We start from the raw sequence: 17,449 nt of genomic DNA, 5'->3' as shown, positions 1-17,449 counted from the left end.
CTCTCTCTCTGTAGTTGTGTTTACAAGCAGCAAAAGGAATTGATCTTTTTCTTTCACTGATCTGTGCCCAGTGTGAAGGTGATAGATTTGAGGAACAATCCCCAGGAGTTGTAAAACTAGTTGCAAGTTGAAGGCCCCCAAACCCTCTGGTTGAAGGGAAGTTTGTTGGATAGACTCCCAGCGCTCTGGAAAAGCTGTCACTCTCATGGTTATGTTTATCACAGGGAAAGGACACAGATCAGAGTCCACCAAGAAACAGTGCCCAGGGCAGGCAGGAGGGTTCAAACACAAAGCTACTGTTGTGGCCTCCCATGGATTTCTTGCGCTGCTTTAGTTAGTAGCCCCTCTTGAAGTGTCATTCTTTGAGACCCAGAGTCCAAGGGGGATCTATGAGCCAAGTGGTATCATTCTGCCAGATAACTCTGGACATGTGATCATAATGACCTGGACTGGGTAAAGCTGGAATCTAGCAGTGAGTCCCAGTCTTTCGACTTCTTTTTATTGCTGTTCTTTTTCAGAGAAAGGCTCTCATGTAGCTCTGGCAGGCCTGATATATGGCAATGTGCTTAGTGTTATAACCAAGGAAACTCACCTGTATTTCAGTGTCCAGAAATCTGATTGCAATCTAAATAAATTGCCTTGACTGAAAGATGTCAATGCAGTAGAAGTTCGTCTTTAAGCAGACTGTACTGCACTACACAAAAGAGTCACCTAAATAACTCGGCTGACCTTGTTGGCATCATCAGCCCTACCCTAAAGTCCTGTTTGGCCAGCCTCCTTTAAACAAAGACACCCCTATTAAACCTCTCCAAAGAAAGAACTTACTTCCTGGATAAGAATGAATTCTGGATAAGTAGATAACATCTAGCCTTTGGGCAAAGCTCACTTCAGCAAAACAAACCTCTAATACTTGAAGGGTCCACAGGGAAGCCTGAGGCTTTTAACTCTATTTCTCAACATACTTGGCTATCCAGAGCATTATAATCTCACTAAAGAACACCCTGTGACACGGTAAGGTACTAAATCTCATACTTGAGAGTAAACAGTGTGGTGTACACATAAAACCCCAGCAATTGAGGTGAAGGGGAGAGGATCAGTCATTAAGGTCATTCTCAGCTATACCTGAAGTCCGAGACAGCCTAGGCTACATGGTACCCCATCTCAAAAACCGTCAAAAGATAGTGATCATTATTAGGTTCCTGCTATATCCAGTTGCAGGTCACCATGATCACATGACCAAAGTATCTTGCAGAATTATACCACCTTGAGCTTACAGGTTCCCATTAGACTCTCTTGGGGCTTGGAAAATAATTCTTCAAAAATATGGTGTGGCAGGTTTTGGTATGTTATTCAAGGGACAGATTTTTAAAGTATACTTTTAATTAAAATAGACTCCTTTCACCCTCCCTTTCCTCCCTCCAGCTCCTCTCAAGTACCTTCCCTTTAATTCCTTCCACGGTCCCCCTCAGTCTCAGACTAACAGCCTCTTCTCTGATTACCAGTCACATGTTTGCATGTACAGGTCTATTAATGTAACCTGCTGAGTCCACTTTTGTTCTTTGTATGTATATGGTTTCAAGATCGAGCATTTTGTATTGGACAATAAATTAGGGGGCTCATGGCTAGGACAGGGTAACCCTCCATCTCTTAGCACTCACCAGTTGCCTTTTCTTTGTCCAGAAGTGGGAGTGACCCCAGGAGATTTCCCATTCTCTATAGCATACCTATTGATATTGCCATTGTTCAAGTCTTGTTTATGCAGCCATTTCTATGACAGACTGTTTCACCACAGACTTCCTACAATGGTTCTTAAGATCTTTCTGCTCCTCTTTCCGTGTTTCCTGATGCTGCAGGAGCTGTGATGTAGATGTATCCATTGGGGTGGGGCTCCCCATGATATGCTGACCTCTGCATTGTGTCCAGTGTGGTTTTCTATTTGCTGTGAAGAGAGGCTTACTGTTCAGCTTACCCATGAGGAGGAAAACCTCTGGAATTTTATCTGTATTCACAACAGACTGCAAAAGGGCATGTAAGTCCATGTCTTTGGAAGAAGGCTGAAGACATATAACCACACCTGGATAGACTTCCATTACAGGACAGTAAGCACCCTGGTGGGCTTATTCAGGGTCCAGGGTTATTTTCTGAACAGGGTAGAAATGTGCTGATATTGATTCCATGGATCCGGCCTGTGGGAGCCTCAGGCTGGGCCACTCTAGCACTGTTATGTTCACACAGGACGCTTTCTGTAAGACCCATCTAGGCTCACTGAGCAAGTTAAGGGCACAAGACTAAAGCAAATAACAACAATACCCCCCCCAAAAAAAATCAATATATAATATTTTTAAGGTAATGGTTTTTAAAAATCTAAATTAATGTAAAAATCATGGAAAACAAAACTATAGTTAAGAAACTATAGTAAAAACTCTAGTAAAAACTTACAACAAACTAATCTACAGCAAAAACTGTCTTACAGCAGAAGCTTATTTTGGACTGCATTCCTACTGCCAATAACCAAGCAACGGTTACTACCATGTTCTTGGTGGCTGTAAGCTACTAGCCTTTCCTGATGTTAAGAACTTGCTTTGTACTTATCATGATGTCTATAATAAAACAATATGGACAACAAATGCTGACAAGAATGAAGAGACTTGACCTCTTACGCACTGCTGGCTAAAATGTGAAGTGCCACAGCGACTGTGCCAGCTTAGTGGGTCATCAAAGGGATCAACACAGAATCACATGTGACCCACAAGATCTACTGTTAGGTATGGTCTGAAAACAGGGACTCACATGGATAGCCGTGTGTCACTGCTGATAACCAAGGACCAAATATACAAGCGGCCTTAGGCGTCTAATTTATTTTGTTTAGCATGATGCAAACTCTTAACAAACAGTGGAATAAAGGTTACCAGGGGCTGAGAGTAATAAGGGATGGGGAGTTACTACATGTGGGATGAAGGGAGAGTCCTAAACATGATGGATCCTGACGGCTGAACAATACTCAATGTACTTACGGCCGCTGAATTACACATGTAAAAACGATTGCAATGGCAAACTCCACTACATACTGTTTTTACCAAAATAAACCCCATGAATTATAGAAAACAAGAAAAAATAAGTCATTTTATTACTCTGAGATAAATGCCATTAAACTTTGGCCCAAGACTTTCCTCATGACATTTTCTTGATATAACTACGCAATATAATAGTCAGGTTTTTTTTCTGTGTATTTCCCTTTCCCCATCTGAAGGCTGTTATGTTCCCTTGCCTCACATTAAGCAAAGCATAATTATCTATAAAATACAAATTTCCCGTCTCAGCTGGCACTGAAAAGATTTGGCTAAGTGGCTTTGAGAGTAGGAGAGAAGGAACTTTGCAGACAGCAATGGGACATAGGTCTCATCTCAAAAAAAAATACAGATTAACCGAGGGCTGGAGTCTTCCCTCTCCTGCCCTAGTTGCTGTACTCTTGCACTTAGAGGGTAAGCCTCAGAGGGACTGGCAGGGGCGTGAGTCTGGGGAAGGACTGAGACACGATAGTTTGCAAAATGTTCTTTCTGTGTATAGTACATGCTTGCAAGTGCAAGCCAGAAGAAGGCAAGGTGTCTCATTATCGGAAAGCTATAGATTTTGGCAGGGTTGGTTGACTGGCAAACTCTCAAGATTCACCTTGCTTTGCCTCTTCACGTTGGGGTTACAGGCATATGAAGTCATACTTGGCTTATTTAAATGGGTCCTTGGGGATTCAACTGAGAGCTCAATACTTGCACAGCAAGCATTTTTACCCACTGAGCAGCCCAGTAAAGGCAGCCCTGGCTACTCACTAGGTACACCAAACTGGCCTCTGCCTCCGAAGTGTTGGGATTAAACATAGGAACACGGCTCAGCAAGAGTCCTTTACTCTGCTCCTGGCACGGTGAGCGAGAGCTGAGCGTTATCTGTCCACTTGCACAATTAAATGTTAGCAATGTATGAAAGCGGTGAAGGGTTTTCTTTCCAAACTGTATATACACACTTCTACCACTTGGCACGGTATGTTGAAGTAGGTCTAGGCAAGGCTAACAGCTTTCCTTTAGCATAGCAGACCTTGATTTAGTGATTGAGTGTAACTATGACTTCTTTCCCTATTGGAAACACTGGAACCTGTACTTACTATACGAAGTGTCTATACCGTGTGCAAGAATCAGGCAACAGTTATGGAAAAAAGTCAAAGGTTATTCTTTGCGTTGTATTGAAACCTACAGCAGGAAGGAACAGGTATTTTCTCTTGGAGAAATGGAGCTTGTACATGTTTGTACAGCTATGACAGACGATTCCAGCAGTGCTGTACTTGGATTGTTAATGCTCCATTCTCACTATCTTGGTATAGTTTCAGTTTTAGCATATTTTTTGTAATATTCTAGACTTTTCCACACGTTGGATACTTCTTGTGGAACCATATTGCTCTCTCAAGCCTTTCAGAATGCACTGACAATTATATAGACATCATTGGATTAAGCATCAAAGTACCACAGTTCTGGCAGCTTCCAAGAAATGTTTACAGTCAGAGCCTGGCCTTCTAGAAAAGAATGGTGTTTAGCTGCATGTAGGGAGGACAGCAGCATGGACTTGTTCAGATGACTCACACCCTGGTGCTAACTACGGAGGCAATGGCAAGCATTCCTCAGGCAAGCATCAACAACCTCTCCTCCAAACCCTCCAGTCTTGTTTAACCACATTTGCTGTTAAGGAGGTCTATGTTTGAGATAGTGTGATTGTGTCATTGTGTAATTGTGTGTGTTAATTTCAAAGTAAGTTAAGAACATCATGATAATTCATCTCTCATTCCTCACCTGTATAGTTCAGCACAGGCCTTTTAAAATGAGGGACAACATTTGCCAGCACAAGTACAATAGCAATAGTAACAACATGTCTGAGAGAACTCACAATTCTGTAATGTTACTTAATATTACATTCATAGTTTTTCAGTTCCACCTTCCCTTTTTATAAATCAGTGTCCAATCAAGGCTGAATATTCTGCTGTCTTGAACTGTATTTAAAGAGCATGAGAACCACTAACCTACTTTACTCCATAACATTGGCTTTTTGGAGAAACCAGACCATTTTCTTTAGAATGTCTCACATATTTTAACTGATTTGTTTCTTGTGTTCTCTTCCCAGTAGACACAGCAATTACTGGCTCACTGGTAGATGAGGTTCAGACCACAAGCAAGGGATGGTGACAGTGACTTCTGAGCCTTGCTGGGAAAGGCTGTACAGCTCCATTTCATGAAGTGAATAGCACTTTCACTCACAGCAACTACACAGCAATGGCTTCTCTCAGGCCCATGTGCCTAGGAAGATCACAGGCAGAAGCCTTGAGCCTTTATGGAGGGAGATGTGTCCTGGAGTTTCAGCTTTCTCCTGGTCCACTGCTTCAGGGAACTGTGTAAGGGACGTGTAGTGAGAATGGCAAAGCCCTCCTTCAATTGCTGGCCCACAGTATTTTGGACTGCTTGAAGTACAATACAATACAGACTGAAATAACTGAGTTATCCCATGCCTTCTTATGCTCTATATTGATTAAGTGACCTTAGACATATTATTTACTGTTCTGTTTTCCTAGCCAAGCTTTGACTTAGAGGATGGATTCTGAGTCTTCTCCCAGAAGTATAATGGCTTTGTCGGTGACACTGACATAATCAATTTCTTCTAGCTTTCTTGTCCCTGAAGTTGTTGAGTACTTGTTTTTACATTATATAATTGGAGTTCAGAGTATACACTGTCAAGTTGTTTCTTCAAACATCAAGCAAGTGCCTAAAACCACTGTCAGCAGCTCCAACTACAACACAGTGCAGAATCTCGATTGCTTTCATGTTAAAATATTATTTGAATTTTAATTTTTAAAAAAGATTTATTCCATCTGTATGAATATTTTGAATGAGTGTATGTATGTGCATCACACCTGTGCCTATGGATGATGGTGGCGAGTTAACATTTGGGTTCTGGGGACCAAACTTCAGCTGTCCGCAGGAACAGCAAGTGCTCTCAACCACTGAGCCAAGTCCATCCCTCTACATTTGCAACCTGAACCTCCCTGTCCAGGCTGACCACAAACACGATCCATCTTCACACACCTTCCTCATACTGCTCTCACTCAGATTCTTCTCAGAGTGACAAACGCATACATCCAAGTATCTATGGATCGTATGGTGAGTGGATATATGACTAACACAATAGAAACTTCAAAGTCAAGTATCGATCACATACTATCTAGATTATTTTAGTATTGTGACTACAAGAAATGTTGAACACAACCAAGGGAGATCCCTGGGCTTCTATCCTTGTCTCAACCTCTACCAGGTGCTCTTCAAGTTTTCACTGTGATTCTACTACAGTTGCCGAGAAGCTTCCTGTTAGATGCTACTACTAACCACAATCCTATCCTACCCTTCCTCCCTCTCTCCCTCTCTCCTCTATTTTCCCCTCTGTAACCCTGCCTGCCCAGGAACCCATTTTGTAGACTAGCGTGGCCTCAAACTCAGAGATCTGCCTGCTCTGGCCCTGCCTTGAGTGCTGGGATTGGAGGTGTGTGCCATCGCCAAAATACAAGCCTACTGTCAATGCCTTGCCCTTCTTTGTTCTAGATGTTCAAAGTGAAAACTGGAATGGCTGCACCCACTAAGCCTTGGACAGCGATGAAGGAAAAAGAATCTCCCCATTTGAGTTAGTTCCTATAGTGGAGGCCAGCGCACGCCTCAGACCAGGAAGGCACTTTGGATGGACAGAAACTCTTCAAAGGACATTGGTCTGATAAGTAGCTTTGTGATCCTGTTTCTCTATGTCTTAAAATATATTTTACACACACACACACACACACACAAAGACGCATGCACACGCACACACGCGCACACACACACACACTTTCTGCTACATCCCAGAGGTTGAGATTAATTCCTATCGTTAGCTACCACGCAGTCATTCACACTGACTGTACTGTACTGTGGAGACGGATGAGGTCTTCATGCTCCCTGAGGCTCCCATAGCACTATCACTAGACCTAAGTACTGTTAGCTTCTCCCACCACTGCCCCTTCCATTTAACAAGTGGGTAAGAACTTTTATTTAAGCTAAGTATGTGTCCTAAAGTTGTTAGGCAATGTGCATGCTCTACATTTTATACCTGATATGAATTTCAAAAGATACACTCTCATGTTTGTCTACTTTTCAAATTCATACGTTTTAACCTGATATACAGTATTTATAAACACACAAAAACCTCCTGCAATGAGCAACGTTCATTATAAGCAGGCCTTGGTACCAGGTGCTGACACTGCTAGCACCTGGGAGGCCAATATGGGATGAGATCCCATCTCTAAACAAAGAGCCCCAACTCCTTCCAAGTCCCAACCCAACCAAAAAAAACCCCACTGGCAATGCTTGACCCCTGGTGTAGCTTCCTTTCTTTTATCTCACAGCATTTTTGCAAAGGGTGCTTTTCAGTGTGGGCCGTATCATCTTGACTTCCTGCCACCCACAGTTAACTCAGAAGTCAATTCTCTGCTGATGTACTGGACAAGCAGTGTCTGCAATTCTTCAGACCAGAGTAACAGTTTTAATCACTTGGTGTGCAGCTCATGATGAGCAGCACAAGGGTCTTCTAGTTTGCTCAGAAAATGTCTTCCTAAAGATAAACAGCATTCACAGACCTGGAAAGCAGAACATGCACACACTGGCTCCAATGCTTCTCTACACACAGAACACAGAAAGGGCTGGCAAGCCAGGCCAGTGCAGGGTATCTGCCAGGCAAGCCTGCCAATCTGAACTTACAAAAGTGGAAGGAGAGGACTAACTCCACAAAGGCATCCCGACATCCACACCCCCTCAACTCCACAAAGGCATCCCAACATCCATATGTTTCCCTTCCAACTTTACAAAGGTCTCCTGACACCCCCATGTGCCCCACCCCCCATATCATGAAAAACATATACATAATTTAATCTTTTTTTAAATACATTAAAATAGCTTATGAAGCAAATCTTACCATTCCAGAAGTGTAAAGACACTAGATTACATAAATCTATTCCCTAAAAATAGATATAAGGAATGGAGCAATAACTCCAAGTCAAAGCAACACAGGTCTTAAAGAATACATAAAAATCAAGTTTGAGGGGCTGAACATAGTGGTGCATGCCTTTAGCACTTGGGAGGCAGAAACAAGTAGATATCTGTGAGTTCAAGGCCAGCATGATCTACATACTGAGTTTCAAGCCAGCCAGGTAAGACCTTGACTATAAAACATAAAATTAAGTGCAATTAAAGCATCCACTTTTGAACACTATTGTTACCATTTTCTCATATATTTGACCAGTTTATACAGAATTTCTTTGAACTTTGGATTCACAAAAAAATCTCACTTTCAAGTGTATTTAAATAAATTTATATTAAATCTCATTAACCCGAGACTTCTCAAGACAGTTTACATACAATTTATTCACAAATTACAAGTTTGAGTAAGAACGGTCCCTAAAAGCCCATAGATCTGACTGTCTAGTCATCAGGGAGTGGCACTACTTGAGAAGGTTAGGTGATGGGCCTTGTTGGAGGAAGTATATCACTAGGGTTAGGTGTTAAGGTATCAAAAGCCCAAGTGGCTCCCTCTTCCTGTCTGCAGGAGGAAGAGGAGAGGGAGGGACAGAGAGGAGGGTGGAAGAGATCTGCCATGTCTGCAGAGTGTGGAGAGGAGATACCATGCCCGAGAAGAGCGGAGGACAGGGAGGAAGAGCTGCCATGTGGGAACTCGGAGAGTGTGGACCAGAAGGCTGCCCAACCGGGTCCAGGGCAGCCAAGGTAAAGTACAGAATGTACTGTCAGGTCGGGATTATCAGTGGAGCCGGGTTAACCACATGGAGGTTAGGAAGTGGCCCGGCTGCTGCACTGTTTAAGGTGTATCAAAATATAGAAGCTGTGTGTGTGTCTTTCTTCAAGAACATTAAGCATTGAGGCTGGGAGCGGGATCTATTAATTAAAATTTAATTCAACAACTATGATGCTATACAAATTAATTTAGTTAGAAAGAATTCAGTATTGTTCTGCCAATGTAACTTGCAGCTTTCACACAGGAGCTGTTGAAGAGCCTAATTTTAATGTTCTTTTAAAGATGGAGTCTTGCTATGGAGCCCAGGCTAGTTTTGAACTCCTGAGATTACTCCCGGCTAGCTTTGAAGGGTGCACTTCTACACTTGATTCTTTCATATATGCTCATCAATAAAAATTATTTCTTTTTAATCTAACCAATTTAGACATTTTCTCCTATGAAGAAGGTCCCAAAATAAAGAAACAAAAAAGATAGCCAAAAGTAGGTTATAGCAATTTACTTCACATAGGAACAGTATATTTCAGGACTACAATTTTCATTGAATATCAACAAAAATAATCTGTACAGAAAACCCAAAGGCAATCATATAGCATAGCATGTAAAATGTGCAAATATACTTTAAAATGCAATTATTGTGGAACATTTGCAAGGTAGAACTGCATAGCAATTCTAGTCAACCTAGACATTGTTTGCAGGTAGTCAATGCAAATGTCCAAGGCACAACTAAGAGTTGGTACACAAGTGTGTGACACACACCCTCAGATCATGTATTTGAAGACATTAAAATAACATAATGGTATGTTTATATTTTATTACTTAATGAGACATCAGTTTGTCTCTAAAGCTCCATTAAATACCACATTGAGGATGTTTGTGTGGTTACGACAAACTGCTCCCTGAACTTAAAAGTGAAAGACAGGCCTCTCGCTATCCTCTATTTAAAAAGTTATACATATGTACACACATACCCACGTCATCCACAGGACACGCCCCAAAGTCCGAAAGGAAGCCATTTTCCTACTAAAGGTTCCCATTACAGTATTTCATGACAATTCTCAAAAAAATGTCTACTTCTTTGCCACCTCTTTTGGTCAATCTTGGCTACATAAGACACTGACACAGACAAGGCAAAGATGATGACTGATCCCGAAAGTCGAGTGCATAGTGGAAGGAGTCATGGAGTTATAAGAGCCTGCTACCTTTAAGGAATCACTTTAATCTGCATCTGCACAGGAGAAACCACCCCACTCCAAAATCAACAGGAGCACTGGCTGTGCCACAAACCCCAACTCCATCAGTGCTCTGCATTTTGCTTCCCATCCCTGAGAGTAAAGATTCTACAATTCTTAATTTTTAATAAAGCAATAACTTTACATTGATAAAATGCTTAGAGATTTTTTTCAAGACATTTATGTATCATTAGCTTTAGCCCTCTTTCAATTTCATTTTTAAAAAGAGGAAAAAGAAAGGCCTTGCTCTTTGAACGAGCACTCATGAGAATCCTAGCTGCTGTCCATGAAGCTGAGTGAGGCTCCTCGCTGCCCCACTCTGCTGTTCCGCATGCCCTGCACCTTTCCTTACAAGCTGACAATTTTTGTGAATTAGGGAGTTTAACAGGTGGTTTAGGAAAAGGACAACACAGACTTAGGGAACACTCAAGTGACATGTATGTTTCCCTGGGTAAACGCGTTTTGCTGGAAATAATCTGAATGCCATCCAAGAAAGGCAAAATACCTACAAAAGAGAAGAAATGCAGCATAAACATGTTCTTGCTGTCTTTGTGTTAGCCTTCCTGGCCAAAATCTTCTGTAAACTTCTTCAGTTTCAACAAGTCCTGCTCATTGACTGTCGGCTTTGTGCTGGACAGGGACCGCAGCATATCCCACTGTCAGAAAAAAGGAAGAGGTCATTAACAGTGGACTCAGTACAATATAAATGGTGTTCTTAGTTGTGAATTTACAGTTGACTAGGAAAACCTGCTGTGTCCTGAGCGCTTAACAGTAATTTCCTCCATGCTCACTACCTCCTACAAAGACAGGCCAAGCAGCCTGGCTACCAGTGCCTTCCACAGTCTGTCTATCATCTCATTCCAGGTCTAACTCTTTACCTTCAACAAGAGGTCTGTTTCCCACCAAGTGAAACCAGGAAGAAAAATGGTAACTGTACAAGCAATGAATAATTTACTAGTCTTTGTAGAATTCTGTAACTGAAGCAGCAAATTCTGAAAGTCAAGTCTATTAGCTTTAAATATTAGTAAAACCCTCTACATTGGTCTAATCCTTCCAATGAAAACTATAAACTGCATTTTGTAGTAATATCACTATATTCCTTTTTAAACTGCACTCCTTTTTACTACAAAACTCATTTCTGTAAAGTCACTTGGTTGTACTTAAATGGAGCAGTAATGACAATATTTTTTAAAGTTAAAGGTAATAGTGAAACGGTGAAAATACACCAACATAAGAAAGTCATTCAAAATGACTGTCTCCTATAAAATTACATTAAAAATGAAAGAAGAAACCACTCTACATTACTTTGAATTCTTCAAAGTAGGACAGAACACACTAACCTACACAAAGCACTCTGAAAACCGGCAGCTAAGGCCAAAACCGTTTTGACACTGGGTGTTCATCAGCAACCAGACTTCTGCACCACCCCACTTCTCTAAAGATACACCTTACAAAAATAAATCTGTAGAGTTACTTCAACCAGACTTCTGCACCACCCCACTTCTCTAAAGATACACCTTACAAAAATAAATCTGTAGAGTTACTTTAATTTTTACAATGTAAATGTACATACAATGAAAATCTTTCCAAAGTCTTATACAGTATTTGAGAAAAAGGTTAATGGTTTCAGTTGAAAATTTAAAGAACTCTATTTAAACTTTCCATGCAGCGTAAGAAGTAAAACAAACCAATACTATTTATGAATACTATCATACAAGAGTCAATGTTTCTTGTTATTTTTAAACATGTGAGATTCAGGGGCAAAACTCATATTTTATTTAAGTCCTAATAATATTTTATGCAATATATGTGAGAATTTTGTGGATGACTTAAAGTCAGAAAATTGTGCTCTCAAAATACAACTTTTTCATTAACACAAGCCTCACATCTCTAGATAATTATTTTTATACCTAAGAAAAATTAACACTTATCATTCTTCAAGTATTAAATACATGAGCTTGATCATAACATTCTCTAGTGCTATAGAAACAAGATGACAGATTAGTGTATCAAGATTTAAAGTGTCCCCCACCATGGACACAACCGGCTCCAAGAGTTTGTCTCCAGGGACATCCATCCAGGTCATCTCAACAGCCCCGGGGTCTCCTGGAGAACAGGGGGTCAGCAGGTCATTCACAATGCAGTTAGGATCAGCTCGTGAGGGTCCACGAACCTGTAATGACAGTAACTTTATCTTGAGTAAATGAAATAAGAAGATTTCTGTCATTATTTACTCTAGGAAAAATAGAATGTAAGGAAAAATAGTTATCATTAGGCTGATTTAAAAGTTTTTATATTTTCGTTAATTTAAAATTTGTCTTGATACATTTCTATACTTTGATATTATACTCAGTATCACATGATTATCAGTGTTAAAAAAGAAAAAAGTTTTGAAAAAGAACAAACAGTTCCTTCTGGCTACTCTTTCTCTTTTCTTCCTCTAATGCTTATTCAATGGTAGTTACCTTATAAATCAAAACAAACATATTACAAAACTCTTCCAAGTTATTCTTTTCCATGGCTGAAAAGTTGAAGTATTTTGCAGGATAATTTAGTTTTAAATTACTCAATCTTTAAGTCTCTCTTAACAAAAACTTGAAACAAAAACCCCATGTGTACTGGTTTAAATGAGAATGGCTCCCACAGTCTCACATATTTGAATGTTTGGTTTCCAGATGGTAGATAGTCTAGAAAGGATTAGAAAGTGTGGCCTTGTTGGAAAAGATGTGTCACTAGGGTTTGACCTGGAGGTTTCAAAAACCCAGGACATGCTCTCTCTGCCTCAAACCTGCCAATAAAAAGTAAGCTCTCAGCTACTGCACCAATGCCATGCCTGTCTGTCTGCTGCCATGCTACCTACTATGATGGTCATGGACTCACTATCTAAAAACTACAAGCAAGCCTTCATTTAAATGTTTTCTTTTATAAGCTGTCTTGGCCTTGGTCATGATGTCTCTTCAGAGCAATACAAAAGTAACTAAGACAACATATACATACTGTGCTAGTTAGCTTTTTGTTTTACTTGACACAAGGTAGAACCATTTGGGAAGAGGGACCTTCTATTGAGAAAAATGCTTTTATCAGACTATCTTATAGGGCAGTCTATGGCTCATTTCTTGATTATGACTTGCTTCGGAAAGCCCAGCCCACTGTGGGTGGAGTCACTTCTGTGCCAGTAATCCTATGTTTATAGAAAGGAGTGCCAGTAAGCAGCACTCTTCCATGTCTGCATCAGTTTCTGTCTCCAGGTTCCTGCTCTGACTTCTTTTCACCATGGAGTATAATCAGAACTTTTAAGTCAAATAAAAAACCCTTTCCTCCCCAGATTGCTTTTGGTTATATTGCTTTATCACAGAAATAGAAAACTAGGACAGAAATAAAATTACATAATGTCTATGTCATTTCATGAAACATAACTTAGTTAAAGCAAGATTTTAGCAATATCTAGAAAACAAACCTTTGTTACAAAGTTGCATATAAATAGATGGTTGCATTCAAGTCTATTTCATGATGATACACCTTTAAGGATTGGAGTAGATGTAAAATACACCTCGGCTTCCTTAACTGTGTACAAACCTACTACATACACACTCACACTTAGTTTATGTCTCTATTTCTTCCTTATCTGCATGAGACAAGGGAATTTTGTCTTTATTCTTGGCAGATCACATCCTGATTGACCCCTGGGCTCAGATTTAGTAGGTTAGACGCTGTACTAATAATTGAAATAAACAGGCAAATACGTCTGTCCTTGTTAATTGTAGTATTTTCAAAGGTAGAAAGATGGAAGCATGGAAATATCTACTGTAGAGGATGATCCAAAACCCTAGTGTTAAAGCTAATTGTAAAGGACACTATATACACTCTACCCATGTGTGTGATGCGCATGTCACAGTGAAGTCATTCATCTGGGCAATTAATATACAGTACTGATTAGAATTTTTAAAAATTATGCTTGCTTTAACCCATTAAGATATTAAGAAAGACCTGGCTTCATGTTCACATATGAGGTCCCTGGTATTAATATATAGAAATGAATGACACATCCTAGGTGAGAAAGGTCTGAGGTCCTAAGAATTTAGAGTTTTTAAGTGCAAAGAGATTTAAAAGAAAATATGAGTATGGCATATACTTAACTCTGAACTACATTTCTCTCTAATAAGCTGCTACTGTACAAAAGTACTATACATTAGTGAGGAAATGCCTGAGAAGAGTATGCAGTGAATAGTTAGGATTATTTCACAAGACCCTTACAATAAAACTTCAAAGAGTGCGATCCCCATTTAAGAAACAACAACAAGCATTATTTCATAGTAAGGCTATAATCTCACTCAAATCATGTATGTTCAACTCATTCATATGGCAAATGCAGAAAGGATGACAATCGTGACTTCAGATTCTGAAACACACCCCATCAAGGTGCACTCATGCCTTTGCCCCTGTGAACTATAGTGCACAGTTGTGTGTTAGCACCCAAGTTCCAGATTCACTAACACTCATCTGCCGTGTACCTCTTGTTTCCTCCGGGACACAGCACAATGCTGGACAGTGTGGACAGGGAAAGGACTTGCTGAGCGTGTACCGGATGTACTTTATTGGTATGGTGCAAATGTACCAGATTCTGCTCCCAGTTGCTCTGGTTATCCCCAAAGCAGACTCTCAACCACATAAGCTGTTGCACTTCCAGCAGAATGACTCAGAAATGCCTCAAATTACTTCTTAGAAAAACACAATCTTTAAGACCATGAATAATCTTCATTGGAGAAATTATTTTCAATGCAACAGTAATATATTTATTATATAAACCTACTTATTACATTATTATACAACACTGAAGCCATTTCAACTCCTTTGGAAAACAAGCCAGGGACAGTCCTAAAGTTTCATTTAAAAAGCACATGACAGGGTGGATTAACAGTGCTTACCTTTTTGAAGTGAGTAGCTGACTGAACTTTTCTTACAGGCTGCATAAGTGCATCCCGTACAATGATACTTATATCTGCTCCTGAATAGCCATCCGTCTTCCTCCCAAGTTCTTGGAAGTCTGCTTCAGTGAGACTGTTCTGAGTGCTGCCCAAGTGCAGTTTAAACATGGCTGCCCGGGCATGGGCTTCAGGCAAAGGAATATAAATACGTTTCTCAAATCTTAAAATAAATTATACAAATGATGTTAAGTATATATGCTTAATTTCAATGTAAAATTAGCATGTTTAGAAAAATCCCAGATGATTAGTTGGACAGCCTCTGCTATACTAAGATAGGGTGAACAACACCAGCGTTAAATGCACATATATGTAAGTGTTCATGCGTATACATATACCTACCCACCTCAAGGAGGGACTATAATACACTGACAGCTAAAATTAGAAGCAAAACAGTTACAAAACAAGTTTTGAGGGGTTTAATCTTTCCCACACAACTTTTGGGTCCTTTTTGGCTGTTTTTATGCCTGGAATTTATAGCATAAAAACACATCTCACAAGACTGCACTCTGAACCTGTGATGAAAAGTAATGATTCATAATACAAAATAAGGGTCACCATAATTCTCTAAATTCAAAACAGTAAAACTACTTAAAATCTTACAGAATAAGCATTACACAAAATGTTCTTACTATGAATTCATTCTAAATAATCCACTACTACTACTACTAATAATAATAATCCAGTACATCATAATAATTTATTAGTATTTTTTTTTCAAGCCAGGGTTTCTCTGTGTAGTCCTGGTTGTCCTGGAACTCACTCTGTAGACCAAGCTGGCCTCAAACTCAGAAATCCTCCTGCTTCTACCTCCCAAGTGCTGGGATTAAAGGCGTGCGCCACCACTGCACGGCTTATTATTAGTATTTTTACTTGCCTTCGTTAAGTTCAGGCATTTGGAAACTGAGAGGAAGCAGTGAAGGACAATGTTTTATAGACCCACTGGGGCAGTGGCTTCTTAAAACTTTTCCCTACCTTTCTTAGCTAGGCTTGCTTTGGAACTGGGCCACTTTCTAACCCTGCCTAACACATTTCCTCTGGAGACACTGGGTGTTAATCTAATACACTGTCGAATCAACAAAACTGAAGGGGATAAAAGTGGCATACACTCAACTGCTCTTTTTAATCACCCAATTAAAGAATGCTTCAGGGAGCTGCAGAGCTGTAAACAATCTATAGACTGCTCCTATAGCTGAAGTTGCATCTTTACCTTAAAAAAACAAAAACAACAAAAAAAGGGCAGGGTTTTGTTACAGTTTTAAACAGGGTTTCATATAGTCCCAGCTGGTCTGCACCTTGCTACAAACCTGAGGATACCCTTGAGTTCTTGGCTCCCCTGTTTTCTCCCAAGTACTGGCTTTCAGGTGATTGCCACTTTGCCCAGTACCAGATATAAATCTTTTTATTTTAAAACTAAAACTCTATCTCCCTAGCCAAGCAGGGTAGCTCATGCCTATAACCCCAGCACATGCGAGGCTCAAGCAGGAGGAATGCTCTGAGTCAGGACTAGCCTGAGTTACAGAGTCAGCAGCAAAAAATGATTTTGCAAAACTTTATATAAAGAATTTTCACTGAGATACAAAACTGTTTTTGTCAATTTTGAAGCATCATACCTCCTAAACTTACTAAAATAAAGTTAAGCATAGATGCCAAGCAATGTACTTTCCAAAGCGGAAGGCTCCAGAATAGGGAGCACTTATTTTCATTCTAGCAGGCAAACAAATAAGCAATTCCTCATGCCCAACCCAAGGACACAAAACAGGCTAGGAGCCATTAACTTGTTTTTCAAAAAGCCATCAGAATAAATTCTTATACAGAAAAGGAAAATTACCATCTCTTGCTACACCTGCAGTTACCAGTAAGATGTTCATCATACCTTCGCCTAATTGCAGAATCCAGAACCCAGGGTATATTTGTAGCTCCCAGAACCAAAATGCCATCATTGTCCACACCAACGCCTGCATTAAAATAGGTAATATTTCAAATACTACTTTGGCAATCTCACCCAGATGACACCGCTGCAGAGGGATACTTTAAAGGAAGTATGGACGGCAGTCAGCACATCCTCCTGCACCATCCCATCTCTCCCTTCCCATGAGCCCCTTCTGTTCCCCAAGGCCGTTTATTTAACTTTCATAGATATAGATACATGTAAGTTTACGTACCTTATACAATCTAGGAACCACAAATAAGAGAAAATGAGATATCTGAGATACCTGTCTTTCTGAGAGTGACTTAGTTTGCTTAATCTGACCATCTCTAGTTATAGTCATTTCTCTGCAAATGACCCAATTTCATTCTTTGTAGGTAAAAAAGAAAAATTCCACTACACACACACACGCACACACATACAGAGTCCTGCACACACAGAGCCCTGCACGC

At 40.1% G+C, this 17,449-nt stretch overlaps 1 protein-coding gene across 1 annotated transcript in view; it reads right to left on the bottom strand.

The window, feature by feature from the left end:
• Positions 1-9,336: 9,336 nt before the first annotated feature.
• Vps4b (vacuolar protein sorting 4 homolog B) overlaps positions 9,337-17,449 on the bottom strand; it is a 27,993-nt gene continuing 19,880 nt past the window's right edge. Inside the window, exons 8-11 of the mRNA XM_028775618.1 lie at positions 16,944-17,025; positions 15,011-15,230; positions 12,118-12,258; positions 9,337-10,741 (exon numbers count right to left, since the gene is read on the bottom strand). Coding sequence (XP_028631451.1) covers positions 10,640-10,741; positions 12,118-12,258; positions 15,011-15,230; positions 16,944-17,025 — 545 coding nt within the window. The 3' untranslated portion in view covers positions 9,337-10,639. The remainder of the gene's footprint in view (positions 10,742-12,117; positions 12,259-15,010; positions 15,231-16,943; positions 17,026-17,449) is intronic.

Source organism: Grammomys surdaster, unplaced genomic scaffold (assembly GCF_004785775.1).
Source record: "Grammomys surdaster isolate TR1022 unplaced genomic scaffold, NIH_TR_1.0 257, whole genome shotgun sequence".
Classification (NCBI taxonomy): Eukaryota; Metazoa; Chordata; class Mammalia; order Rodentia; family Muridae; genus Grammomys; species Grammomys surdaster.
This window is presented reverse-complemented; position numbering and strand designations above follow the sequence as displayed.